The 13,308-nt window shown below is 26.9% G+C and overlaps 3 protein-coding genes across 6 annotated transcripts; 2 read left to right on the forward strand and 1 right to left on the reverse strand.

Moving 5' to 3' along the window:
* Positions 1-365: 365 nt before the first annotated feature.
* On the reverse strand, positions 366-3,727 carry LOC126866188 (very long-chain specific acyl-CoA dehydrogenase, mitochondrial). Of its 3 annotated transcripts, none has more exons than XM_050619486.1 (8): positions 3,448-3,727; positions 2,599-2,666; positions 2,305-2,523; positions 1,805-2,233; positions 1,466-1,729; positions 1,037-1,393; positions 751-966; positions 366-651 (listed from the first exon to the last, which is right to left on the reverse strand). In XM_050619486.1, exons 1-8 carry the CDS (start codon positions 3,452-3,454, stop codon positions 523-525), a joined length of 1,689 nt encoding a protein of 562 aa, XP_050475443.1. In that variant the 5' UTR covers positions 3,455-3,727; the 3' UTR covers positions 366-522. The 3 variants fall into 3 exon arrangements, with proteins under 3 accessions (XP_050475443.1, XP_050475442.1, XP_050475444.1); XM_050619485.1 differs by having other exon boundaries at positions 2,599-2,803; XM_050619487.1 differs by lacking the exon at positions 3,448-3,727 and adding an exon at positions 2,883-2,905 and having other exon boundaries at positions 2,599-2,803.
* A 313-nt stretch (positions 3,728-4,040) lies between these two features.
* Positions 4,041-6,051, forward strand: LOC126866207 (mitochondrial nicotinamide adenine dinucleotide transporter SLC25A51). Its single transcript, XM_050619535.1, has 3 exons — positions 4,041-4,415; positions 4,549-4,808; positions 4,892-6,051. The coding sequence occupies exons 2-3, from the start codon at positions 4,662-4,664 to the stop codon at positions 5,603-5,605; spliced, it is 861 nt and encodes a 286-aa protein (XP_050475492.1). The 5' UTR covers positions 4,041-4,415; positions 4,549-4,661; the 3' UTR covers positions 5,606-6,051.
* Positions 6,052-6,397: 346 nt separating this feature from the next.
* Positions 6,398-12,417, forward strand: LOC126866195 (gamma-1-syntrophin). 2 transcript variants are annotated; one of them, XM_050619512.1, is made up of 10 exons: positions 6,398-6,852; positions 7,580-7,684; positions 7,761-7,959; positions 8,273-8,398; positions 8,482-8,643; positions 8,716-8,900; positions 8,979-9,137; positions 9,201-9,425; positions 9,502-9,705; positions 9,763-12,417. In XM_050619512.1, exons 1-10 carry the CDS (start codon positions 6,790-6,792, stop codon positions 9,868-9,870), a joined length of 1,536 nt encoding a protein of 511 aa, XP_050475469.1. In that variant the 5' UTR covers positions 6,398-6,789; the 3' UTR covers positions 9,871-12,417. The 2 variants fall into 2 exon arrangements, with proteins under 2 accessions (XP_050475469.1, XP_050475470.1); XM_050619513.1 differs by having other exon boundaries at positions 6,399-6,852; positions 7,764-7,959.
* Positions 12,418-13,308: the final 891 nt, after the last annotated feature.

The following is a 13,308-nucleotide window of genomic DNA, read 5'->3' on the forward strand; positions in this document are numbered from 1 at the left end:
TATGTGCTTCCATATTATAGACAGATAAAGAAATGATCAGAAAGTATATTCTTACCTTTGTGTAATGTTGTGATATTGTTAAATTGTGCATTTATATTACGATTAAAAGAAGATAATCAAGAGTTAATGTTAATTATAAATTAAAATACTATGGTACTTTTTTTCTTATATTTAATATCGCATTTAATGAAAACGTAAATAGGAGGAATGTTATCAAACATTTTTAAATGTATGATACAGAAAAATTCTACTTGCATTTAATTTATTATAAAAAAACCTCCACACACAAACTTACTGTACATTACTCTATTTCTTAAGCATTCAATTCACTATTTTGTGAGATTTAATGAAAAATAAACAGCATCTTCTTTCATGTGTATATTCTTTATAACAGTTTATTTACAATATCTCTTTTGTGTAAAAATATCAAAAAAATTTCAGTATTGTTACAGATTTAATATTTCTAATATTATATAAGTTGTTAATTATTGTACATTAATTATTCAATGTCTGAACGTATCATTAAAAACATAGTGGGTTTAGTTGAACACATCCACCGGCATCACACATGTTCTTTGAAATTTTGGTTAAATTAGTAAATACATTTAATTGTTTATCAAATTTCAAATTAGAATTCGCACGACGGGATGCCTATAATATAATAGTTAATTTAATAAAAATAAACTATAAAATATATATATATATAAAATAAATAAAATTGAGTATATATCAATAAGATTATATGCTTACCACAGAACACCAAGTTTCTGCCATAAGAAGTTCATGCTCCATACTTGGAAGTTTTTTGTTTGCAGATGTAGTTGCTCTGCTTAATACAATAGCCATAGTGTATATATCAAATGCTGCTTGAGCTAATCTGTTAAGAACAAATTGTTGCTCCACAATATTATTTGGTCCATATCTGACAATGGCACTTTCTATACTTTGACCAAAAGTTTCTATGCTCTGCAAAAATCAATCAATATCAATTAAATATTAATATATTTATGTCATAGTACTATGAATTAATATAAACCTTAGCACACAATGCAGCACTTTTGTCTAAATTAGGATGAACTAAGTGCATAAGATTACGCGTTGATGACAACCCAATTGTTCGCATAGCTCTTTTGCTTAGTTCTTCAAAGATCAATCCCAAATTGATGGTAGGAATTTTAAATGCTGACATTATTTGTCGCAAATGTATGCCTGCAGATTGAAGCCCAGAAAGTACAACAAAAATACGGAGGACATCATTGGTTCCTTCAAAAATTCTAAAGACACGTAAATCTCGCAGAACTCGTTCGAGACCAGTATCTTTCATATATCCCATTCCACCGAGTATTTGAATAGCTTCGTCACAAACCCACCATGCAGCTTCCGATGCAAAACACTGAAACAATTGTTTTGAACTAAAAAAATAAACAAATTATTAAATTTTATTTTTTTTGTACTAGAATCTCACTTTAGAAATTGCAGCTTCCAAATAATAATCCTGACTTCCATTATCCATGTTTCCCGCAATTGAATATGCAAGACTCTCAGCTACATAGTGTAACATCGCCATATGTCCTAATTTTTCCTGTATACTTCCGTAATAATCTATCGTGTGTCCAAATTGTACTCGTTGTGTTGCATGTTCCACTGCTTTTTTGATACAATAACGCATAGTTCCGGAAAGAGCAGCAGCCATACCAAATCGACCATTATTTAAAACATTCATTGCAACCTGATAAAATACAAAGTGTTTAATAAATATTGTTTAAACAATTTGTAAAAAAATTTTATTAAAATCTACTTATACCGAGAAACCTTGTCCTTCGCTCCTTATAACATTCTCTGCTGGTATTTTAACGTTTTCAAAATTTACTTCTGCTGTATTACTACATTTAATACCCATCTTTTTTTCTGGTGGCCCGCTTGTTACCCCACCAAAGGATTTTTCAACAATAAATGCTGTAACTTTATCCTTAGTTTCACCAGTTTTTGGATCTTTCATAGGGACTTGTGCAAAAACTGTCATTATTTCTGCTAAACCACCATTTGATATCCAAATTTTATTGCCATTTAAGACATAATGTGAGCCATCTGTTGACTTTATTGCACGAGAACGAATTGAGCCAGCATCTGAACCACTGCTTGGTTCTGTGAGGCAAAATGCTGCATAATCTCCACTGCAAACTCTTGGAAGATATTTTTCTTTTTGTTCTGGGGTACCATATAAAAGTATAGCCTATATGGATTAAATTAAATTATTTAAATTATTATTTTTATATGGGTTATCATAAATAAATAAATATATACCTTGAACCCTATACTTTGATGTGCACCTAACACAATACTAATACCTAAGTCGTGATATCCACATATTTCAACACATCTACTATATTGCGTATTAGTTAATCCTAGTCCACCATATTTCTGAGGAACTTGGAGACCAAACACTCCAAGCTCCCACATTGTCTGTAAAATTTTTCCATCTATCGATGCATTTTCATCATTCTTCATTGGATCATTTACTTTCTAAAAGAATAAAAATTTAAATTAAATTGATAAATTTCTGAGAGGTTTCTCACATTTTTGTTAGAACCTTGTTACCTCAAAAAATTTTTCTATGGGATCTATTATTAATTTTAATGTGTCAAGTTGTTCTTCATTCAAAACATCTGGAAATGGAAATGTTTGAGTAGTCTCTAATTGACCAAGGAAAATATTCTTAACAAAAGATTGAGATTTTGAATCTATATTTTTTTCCTGCTTTTCTTCGGGTGCATTTTTTACAGCAGCTTGTGTTGCAAAACATCTAAAATACATCATATTAGATAAGTAAATATCAAATAATTTATTACTTAGATTAAATTTTAAATTAAGGATTCAATTACATAATTTTTTTGTCACTTTTATATCACAGATAGATATATATATATACATATTATTAACTTTTTTTATATATAATGTATTGATAATATTTATTGCATTTTTAAAAATTATTTATATAAATATATTATAGTTGCATATAATAATGAAATTGATGATTATTGATTGAATTTGTCCGTTATTCATCAAATTGTATGAATAACAACTGTTTTTAATTTTTATGTATCTAAGTATCATCTTATCAAGTCAAAATATTCATTCCGTTTACATATATATATATCATATTTATCCAAAGTCCAATTAGTTAACATATTTTACATAAATATAAATAGTTGAAATACAAATTTATAAATTCGTATATAATAACTTAATAATAATTTAATTAACATACACAAAATAATTTTTGCCAATTATTTTAGAAAGTGTCAGAAAATGTGAAATATATAGAATATGCAGAGCAGTCTGCTATCTTCTGACAGATAATTGTTGGATACTTTTATATGACACATACCTTTAACAATAGCATAAAAATGCTAATGTATTATTATATTTCAAAGAAGAACAATTTACCTGGCATTCGAGTTAATGATTTTAATAAAATTTGAGGGTTTTAGTCCAATATAATTTGTAATTCGGAGCATTTTCAAAATTCACGTTAATACACAAATTTTACGAAATATTTATTTCCAATATAATAAAATGAACTTAGAAATTATTTTTACACCCTAAAATAAAATTTAAGACAAAACAGAAAAGAAGTAATCAACTTTTATGAAATTAGGACAAAGTTTAATTCTATGCTACTACCATTACGAAAAATTGAACTCATGTACAATATAAGAAATGGATCTTATATACATGTGGATACGACACGCACACATACACATAGATATATTTACATGTTTTTATGTTCAGAAATTTTAATATCTATAATCTATCAATAATAAAATAATATTAAACAATTTTGTTTACATGCTTAATATCAATTTTTAATATCAATGTTTAATATCAATTAGAAATATCTAAACAGATGTTTTACATGATTCATATTTTTATTTTAATATTTTATTAAGAAAAATTAATTTTTGTTAATCTAATATTTTGTCACATTTCCATTGCAAATTGCAATAGAAATTCCCCTACTCTTTCTCTCTCTCTCTCTCTCTCTCTCGCCTTCTCTCTCTCTCTCTCTCCCTTTCTACGGTCATGTTTTACAAATAAATAAAAATGTAATTAATATTCTGTGAATAACATTTTTCCGATTATGTGTATCAAGAAATGTATTTTGAAGTTTGATATTTTGTAACTTTGATTGATTCACATATGTATATAACTAATTGGTGTCGTATCTGGTTATGCAAAGAAAAAGAAAATTAAAGATTAAAATCTTGACATAAGCCGACGTTTGAATAATCAGTACTGTTCGTAGTACTTAAGAAAGAAATGCGAGTTGGAAATTTGGTGAACCAAAAAGCATATTTATGTCGGATTTATGGTACATATAAAGCGACATGGGCTGAATATGAATTGCATAAAATGTGAGTTATATATTTACAAAATTGTACATATATTGAGCGTATAAATGTTACAGGGTGTATAAAAATTACATAATATGAATAATAATGAAATGTTTTACATATTGAAATCATATTATTTACCTATTAATTACAGGTAAACGATTTATTTAATTCGAACGATGTAAGGAGGAAATGATATAAAAGATATAATTATGATTGGTTGCTACTAAATTATAGTCTGAACAAATTATTACGCAAAGTATTAATATGAGTAACATTGCTTCACAAAATGTCTCACTAAGATCATTATTAACACTTAATAATAATGATTGTAAAGAATTTGTTTGTGGATGGGGTGCTGCAGTAATTAATGTATCTATTACTTTTCCTATTAATAAGATTATATTTAGACAGGTATGTGTAAAATAAATTATTTTGTAATATTTTAAACATCAGAATATACATATTAAATAAATAAATTTCTGTTATTGTAACAGATTTTGGAAGATGTTCCAGCCAATACTGCGTTTCGTCAGATATCTAAAGAGGGAATAAGATTATTATACCGTGGGATCTTACCACCTCTTTGTCAGAAAACTCTTTCGGTTAGTGTAATGTTTAGTATGTATGAAGGTTGTAAAGAACGTTTGTGCACATTAACAAATAATGATATATTAAGTAGAATAATAGCAGCGCATTTTGCTGGTACTGTTGAGGCTATACTTATGCCCCTTGAAAGAGTACAAACATTGCTCCAGGATTGGCGGTATCATGATAAATTTAAAAATACTTCGCATGCATTTAAATATTTATTAAAAAATTATGGTATATCAGAATGTTATCGTGGATTAGTACCAATTATATATAGAAATAGTTGTTCCAATTTCATGTTCTTTATTCTCAAAGAACAATCAAAAGCATACATTGGTGAACAAGAGTCATTATTTACAAGTTTTATTAATGGTGCTTTAATTGGTGGTTTCACAAGTACTGTATTTTATCCTATAAATGTAATAAAAATACATATGCAGTCAAAAATAGGTGGTAATTTTGAGAAATTTATGACAGTTATTCGTGAAGTATATGTCGCAAGAGATAGAAGAGTAATATCATTTTACAAAGGTGTGCATTTAAATTGTATGCGATCATTTATAAGTTGGGGAGTTATAAATGCATCTTATGATTTTCTAAAAACAATCATGTTTTCATAATAAATTTATGTGAAAAGTATTTAAATTTATTTAAAGAGGAATGCTTATATGTTGTTTCATGCGTAATTTCGCAGATAGTGTTTTTTGATTAAGTCTATTAATTGCACATTTTTTCTTACAATAAAGCATTGTGCAGGAGAAATAAAATTTTTGCTATTGTTATAAAAATGTGAAATAATTTTTTATTTTAACAGATGAAAGCAAATTATAATTAATAAACTAATTATATAAAGTAACTTGTATAAAGAAAATATAAGTTATAAAGGAAGTTGTGTAGATTAATTTTATTATTCATTGTTAATAAAAAGTGAACGCTCTTCTGTTTAATTATGCGTTCATAAATAAAACCCCAATGGCACAATAAACGGCGATTCGATATAACTGTGTATTATTCTACTGTTAGAATACTTATACCTTAATAAAAATCTTATATTTTCTATGCTGCATGTGTAATGCATTTTTTATTTCGAATTCTTAAAGAATGGAATTCGATGTATTTTATTGTACAATTATGATTAATAAATAATATAGCAAATTTCGATAATGTGCAGTGATTAGAAAACATAATATTACTTATCTGCATTTGAATATCATTCTTATCGCTATCCTATGTCAATACATTTTTTATATATTACATATGTTAAAATTTTATCACTGAATTTATCAAATCACATATAAATAACTAATATAACGAAATATAAATAATATACTAAAATATTCTGTTTTCGTATTTCCCGCGATTTGAAACAAACGAGGTACCATCGATGCGCGTTGCAGTGTATAAATCGATGCGCCTCAGCCGCGGGCTTTTAGCTACTTTTAGCCCACTCCAATTTTTCTGCGTCCCGGTTAACGGGGTTTTTACTTCACCGAACGTTTTAAAACGTCACGATGGTATGGTTTGAAAAATCACGATTTTCGATAAATTTGTCACATTTTAAAATATCGTGAGTTCTTGATTACATATCTCCTGCGAGTACTTTGGTGAATTTTTTTTGATAAGAACAATAAGAATATGATCTTGGCTTTTCATTGTTCGAGTAGTACTTGCAATTGTGTCGAACGATTCGTCTAAAGCTATGTTACTTGTTATATCAACAATTTACGAAACTTTGTTAACCCCGGAAATTTGTGTTTGGCAATACGGGGGCTTGTATGTATGAGCTGCATAATTATATTAAATAATGAGAATCAACGCAACGAAAATGAGTACTCCGATCGAGGAGAAGATTGATCAGAAGCTGAAGGTAAGCAATTAATATACTTAGTTATTTTAAACATAATTTAGTGTTTTTCTGATAATTTTTTAAAATCCAAACATTGTTAATGTGAAAGAGGATATTGCAGTACATACTTATTCCACAGTCAAATTTTATCGTTAATTTTTGGATTATTATTATTTTAAAATAACGAAATATAAATATGAAATAGATGAATCATAAAAAAATTGTAATTTTTCAGAAATTTTAGGAATTATTTATGTTATAAATGTAATAGTATAATATTAAAAAATTATATTGTTCCATATTCTTTTTTATTTCAACTGTATAGTCATTTGAATATCAAGATATATAAAAAAGTTTGGTACTATAAGTTAAAAATAAACAATTGTAAATTGTTTGGGAATATCTATATAATAGAATGCATATTTACAAAGTAATTGAATGATACAGTTAATTAATTAATATACAAGGATATTTGTAATTCAAATGGAAACTGGGATTGATTTTCTAAATTTATCAATGATGAGTTTAATATTTTATTATACTCCTATAATATATATAACTGCTTATAATGGATTTTTATGTATATATCATTTGTACATATGAAATATATGATTTGAAGGATTTGTATATAAAAATTTAATTTAATATATACAACTCTTTTAATATATATTTATATAATTCAAGATAATTACTTCGTTTAATGTTCATTCAAATAAATCAGATTTCAATATTTATGTTCTTTGAAAAGGTGAGGACAGGGATGGTGAGTGTTAGTGATGGAAAAAGTAAGTCAGTACCAATGCGTTTACATTTGTCTATGGAAGTTTTAAAGCTACAAAGGGAAGATTTAGAGGTAAAGTTTAATATCATCATATTATGTCATTACTATCTTATTTGTATGATTTATAAAAAGTAATACTGATTTTCAGCAGACAGCAAATCATAATAAACCACCATTAGATGCTAAAGAGAGAATGGTGCAAATCACTAGACAAAAAGTTGGAGGATTAGGATTAAGCATAAAGGGAGGAGCAGAGCATAAACTTCCTGTACTCATATCTAGAATTTATAAAGGTCAGGCAGCTGATGAATGTGGTCAACTATTTGTAGGAGATGCAATTATTAAAGGTAAGTTCAGTAATCATTAAATATAAATTATTAAATAATTTTTAAATATTTTTTTATCATAATTAATGGATGTAAATGATATGAACTTTGATATTTCTTTATGAAAAGATATTTCATCAATAAGAATTGTATTTCTGTATATAGGTAGTCCTGAATGCTTATTCTATTTGTGTCAGACCTGTCAATATTGGTTTCTTCCTTTGAAATATTGTTCCATGTTAGCTATTCACCTATGGTGTTACAAAGTAAAACCCACATTTAAAATATCAGTGGAAATTATATCATTTAAAGTTATAATTTTATTTTTTTATAGTAAATGGAGAATATATAACTGCATGTAATCATGATGATGCTGTTAACATTTTGAGAAATGCAGGTGATATAGTAGTTTTGACAGTAAAACATTATCGTGCAGCAAAGCCATTTTTACAAAAAAATGGTAAATATGATTTATTCAATTCTATGATATAAACTATTTTCTTTTGCATTTCACTGTATTATTTGCATTAATATAATTTTTAGAAAAAGAAGAGAAATTAGATAATGTTGCAAATGGAGGTTCAGAAGATGAATGGTTATCACCTAACAGACAAAGTGGTAGTCCTAGATGTGGTCATAGTAGACAAAGTTCAAATGCATCAGCCACTTCAATGCAATATAAGAAATGGATAGATGTTATAACAGGTTGAAATAATGTTTTATGATATGTTTCTTCTTTATTTATTTAAGGGAGCTAATAATTTTTTGTAATTCCAGTTCCATTAATGATGGCTTATGTGACAAGATACATCTTTGGAACAGATAAGTTAAGAAGAAATGCGTTCGAAGTAAGAGGATTAAATGGTGCACGTACTGGTGTAATACACTGTGATGATAGTGCTATTCTGAGTCAATGGTTAAAGTATATAACTGATAATATTACAGGATTAACACATTTACAGGTGAAAAACATAATATTCCAAGTTCATTTATTTATAATTTCCATATACTTGTTTATAATTTACATAATTATTTTTCAGATGAAATTATATAATCGTAATTTTGGAGTCGGTGAACGTATAGAATACATGGGCTGGGTTAATGAAGCAGTAAGCAATAGTAATCAGCCATGGCAGAGTTATAGACCGAGATTTTTAGCACTGAAAGGACCCGATTTGTTATTATTTGAAACGCCCCCTGTAAGTATTAATAAAGTATTAACAGTGTATATTGTACAACTAAATACTATGATTTATTTCTAGTGTAATATAGGAGATTGGTCACGATGTGCATTAACTTTTAAAGTATATCAAACAATGTTTCGTGTAATGCGAGAGTCCGAAAATGTAGATGAAAGACAGCACTGCTTTTTAGCACAAAGTCCGGGTAAACCTCCACGATATCTAAGCGTTGAAACTAGACAAGAACTCTTAAGAGTTGAGGCAGCATGGCATACTGCAGTGTGTTCAGCTGTTACACATTTGAAAGTTAGTAATAAGCTTTTATGTATTTCGTTAGATATTATTTATAGAATTTTCTATTATAATATATTTTCTCTTATAGAGTAAAACCTTTCCTGTTACTTTTAATGGAAGGAGCGCAGGATTAACCTTAGAATGGACTCAAGGTTTCACACTTTCTTATGAAGATATTGGAGAGACTGTATGGCGTTATAAATTTTCACAATTAAGAGGATCTAGCGACGATGGAAAAAGTAGACTGAAGTTACATTTTCAAGAGTTGGATAGTATCGCTATTGAGACAAAGGTATTTATTTGTTATAAGTAAAAATAATTTATTTCCTCATGTTCTTTTTCTTTGTAGGAATTGGAATGTTCTCAGTTGCAGAATTTATTGTTCTGTATGCATGCATTCTTAACTGCAAAGGTTGCTGCAGTTGATCCAACATTTTTAACATCAACAACTCCGTAAGAATCGAAGTAAGTATTATTGCCAAATAAATCACAGAGGAAAATAGATCACTATTCAACATTCATATATTTGCATAAACATACAGAAATATTCTAGTTAATAAATTAGATCAAAGATATGTCAAGTACTAGTCAATTTTTGAGAAAGATATTTATCATTTTTGAAAAAATTATATAAATGTTTTACTTTACTGCCTCTAGTTTTATTTGTATGGAATATTGGTGAACTTTTATAGTTAGCAATATTAATTTCCTCGAGTTATTTTATTTATATATATTATGTATTTTATGTTATTTTATGTATACGTGTTATTATGTACCTTGCTATTAATTAAGCACTGCTATTTATTTTTTATACTTCATAGATTAGGTCGATTATAAAATACAGATATTATTGTTTTACTTTTAGGAACGTTTTATATGACATTGTTTTAATATAGCAGTCATATTTTGCATTTATTACGAAAAAAATGTCAGAATTTAAAAAAAACTCGCGCTCGTTCATGATTTTTAAGTTCCAGTGATAAGGCAATCTCTCTTGAGCAATAAGTTGTACATTCAAATTTCCTTTCATGTATATCGGGTGCCTTAAAAACCATGAACAAGATGTAATTAATAAGTTTAAAAAGTTGATAAGTTAAGCATCGAAGTTGAATAGTTCTCTAGAACAGCAAATCTTATGCATTTAATACCAACAAGTATGTATTACATTAGAAAATTTCATTTTATATTAAAAACCGATATTTAAGATTACATTAGTCTGATATTAATTTCAAATCAGTATTATTCGAGCGAATTAAAATCATGGTGTAATAATCTGATAGCAATAAGTAGTAACAATAGACCATGGTGGCCATCTATTAAAAAATTTTATTTATAAATATATAAATGATGGAGGATAGATTACGAATTGTAGAAGCTTATCATTGAATGAGCTTTGTAAGTAATTAAATTGCTAATTATCTCTTTTTAAATTTTAGCAGTGCATTTTTATATGGATCTTGATTTGTGCATACAACATTAATTTAAAAAAGATAGTTTCAATATTTTAAGCTTCGTTTGTTGAATATTTTTTATTTTTTCTACATGAGAATTCTATTGTATGAGAGTTTCTTATTACATCGCAAAACTTCATTTTCCTTCATCACATTTAAAAGCTATAATGTTACCAAGTACATTAAAGTAACTTTTGGAACAAGTATCACACCTTGTGCAATTAATCTATCAATTTACAAATCTATTTAGAGCAATAAATGTATAATGAATGAAGAAACAAAACAAATGCTGTTTAGATTACAAACTGCACTTTGTATTATCCATGATACACGATTTTTATAGTTAAGATATTATGAGAATTTTATCATAACCGTCTCAAAAAACTAATAAAACTATGTGTGCTTACAACTATATGTATAAGTATATTCTATTTAACAATTAGTTATTCGACTTTCTTAGTTAATTTACTATTTTAAAAAAGACATATTTTTAGCACCTACATAGAAATGGATTTTAATAATAAGAAAGTTGTTGAAAATTTCATTTTTATTGCACATTTTAAAGGTTTCTAGTTACTTGTAGAAAGTGCCTATATTAATATATATAATACAATAGCAATTATACAAAAGAGCATTATTATTTAAAATTAATCTTGTTTATTTTATTGTTATTATATTATCAGAGCGTTACCATGGTCAGAATTTTAGATACTATAGTGGTTTATCATTAAAAGGCACTCTAGAAAGATCACATTATTATATTCAAGTGTTTCATAATGTGTTTTGTAATTTGGAGTTTTTTTTATCTTTTATGCTATGTTATGTTTTTCATGTTCATTTAAGAAACGACCATATGCATATAATATTGAACAATAATACAATTTAGGGATTAAGTAAAACTTATTGCTGAATTTAATTACAGAAGCATTGCGGTGAGTTTTGATAATTTTTAATGCTGTTAGAGAAAGAGACGAAATAGTCCAAAGAAACGAGAATACAGGGAAGTATTGTTTGTAGGCAATCACTTGTTAGACTCGCAATTTAATAAAAGTGTAATATCTGAAAAAAACAGAAAAGTATTTCCAATACGAGTCAATGCATCCTTAAAACAATTGTAATTATTCCTAAGCAACTGTAATTACTAAGTGCAGAATATGTTGCAATATTCTATGATACTCCTGTTTTTTATTGTACACATGCATCGCGTGCATTCTATAGTTAAATTTAGATTATTATTAAAAAAAAACTGCACAACTAGATTAAATAGATGAAATAAGCAAGACATGAAATTAAACTGCGAGAATTAAGCATAATGTATTTATTTGTTATGAATCATTGTTTTAAAAACTACATTTTCAAATGAGATCATTGGAGAATCCCCCATGTGAAAATTTGTAGTTTTTTAAAGATCATAATAAGTATTTATTTATGTATAAATGTATAGAGTATGTTAAATATATGCGATGTTGTAAATTTTAAGTTGAAATAACACAAGATCTGTATCATGATTTTTTTAAATTATTTATTACAATAAAGTATTGTATTGTATTTAATGAGCTTGCACAATATTATAATATTTTAGAGGATTCTACAATGCATTGGCATTTGCATAAGTATTTGAAATCATTCTGTGCTAGACACAAATATCAGTGTATATAGAGAAACATGGCCATACATTTTCTAAATGATAAGACTTCAGTTTGAAACTGTTAATTCTGAAATCCCATTTCTCCTCAGTTTTCATTAAATGCCAGAAAAAATCTTTTTCAAAATGACATCATTGATATGGGATTACAGAAATATAACTGCTAAGAGCAGAAAAAACATTCTTATCTTATATTTTAAAATATAGTTTATATGTTATAATGTCTATCCACCTATTGACAATATGTTTTAAAATATATTATTGTTAGAAGTTAAAAATATAAACTTGAAATATTTTCTAAATTCCTATCACCCAATCATACTACATGCTGTTAATTACAGTTTGTTTTTTAAATATTCAAATAAGTTTTTTTCAGAATTTTTATTCCAATCAAATTTAATAATGTCGAATTTCTACTTTTTGTACAATCAAGTTTCATTAACTATTTTTTTATATTTAACTTTTAGACTATATGCTTTACTCATATGAGATTGAAAATTTTTTGTATCAAATTTCAACAAAAGATCAATTTATTTATTTCTAAGTTTTACATATATTAATTAGGTAGTGATCGTATTTATTTAAATCTTATTCCAAACGATTACAGACATATTTTTATCAGAACAAGAATGAAACAACAGAAAATGTATCTTTAATTTTCGGATGTATCTGAAATATCAGCAGTCATAGTTATTTCTTGTACTTTTGTATTTTTCAAGGGGAACCAATAAATTCGAATTCATATTTAGCGGCAGTCATTCTTTATTGAATTAAAACCCCGAAAAAACACGATTGTCTA

The sequence above is a fragment of the Bombus huntii genome, chromosome 5 (assembly GCF_024542735.1).
Source record: "Bombus huntii isolate Logan2020A chromosome 5, iyBomHunt1.1, whole genome shotgun sequence".
In the NCBI taxonomy this organism is placed as follows: Eukaryota; Metazoa; Arthropoda; class Insecta; order Hymenoptera; family Apidae; genus Bombus; species Bombus huntii.

What these genes read in the sequence shown, in the direction of transcription:
- LOC126866188 (XM_050619485.1), bottom strand. Translation starts at nt 3,518, where the DNA reads ATGCTCCGAATTACAAATTATATTGGACTAAAACCCTCAAATTTTATT. An exon ending in ATCAAAGTATAGGGTTCAAG is followed by an intron (nt 2,234 to 2,304) that starts GTATATATTTAT and finishes TAATCCATATAG; the next exon opens with GCTATACTTTTATATGGTAC. An exon ending in TGGAAGCTGCAATTTCTAAA is followed by an intron (nt 1,394 to 1,465) that starts GTGAGATTCTAG and finishes CAATTGTTTCAG; the next exon opens with TGTTTTGCATCGGAAGCTGC.
- LOC126866195 (XM_050619512.1), top strand. Translation starts at nt 6,790, where the DNA reads ATGAGAATCAACGCAACGAAAATGAGTACTCCGATCGAGGAGAAGATT. An exon ending in AGATTGATCAGAAGCTGAAG is followed by an intron (nt 6,853 to 7,579) that starts GTAAGCAATTAA and finishes TTCTTTGAAAAG; the next exon opens with GTGAGGACAGGGATGGTGAG. An exon ending in ATGGATAGATGTTATAACAG is followed by an intron (nt 8,644 to 8,715) that starts GTTGAAATAATG and finishes TTGTAATTCCAG; the next exon opens with TTCCATTAATGATGGCTTAT.
- LOC126866207 (XM_050619535.1), top strand. Translation starts at nt 4,662, where the DNA reads ATGAGTAACATTGCTTCACAAAATGTCTCACTAAGATCATTATTAACA. An exon ending in ATAAGATTATATTTAGACAG is followed by an intron (nt 4,809 to 4,891) that starts GTATGTGTAAAA and finishes TTATTGTAACAG; the next exon opens with ATTTTGGAAGATGTTCCAGC.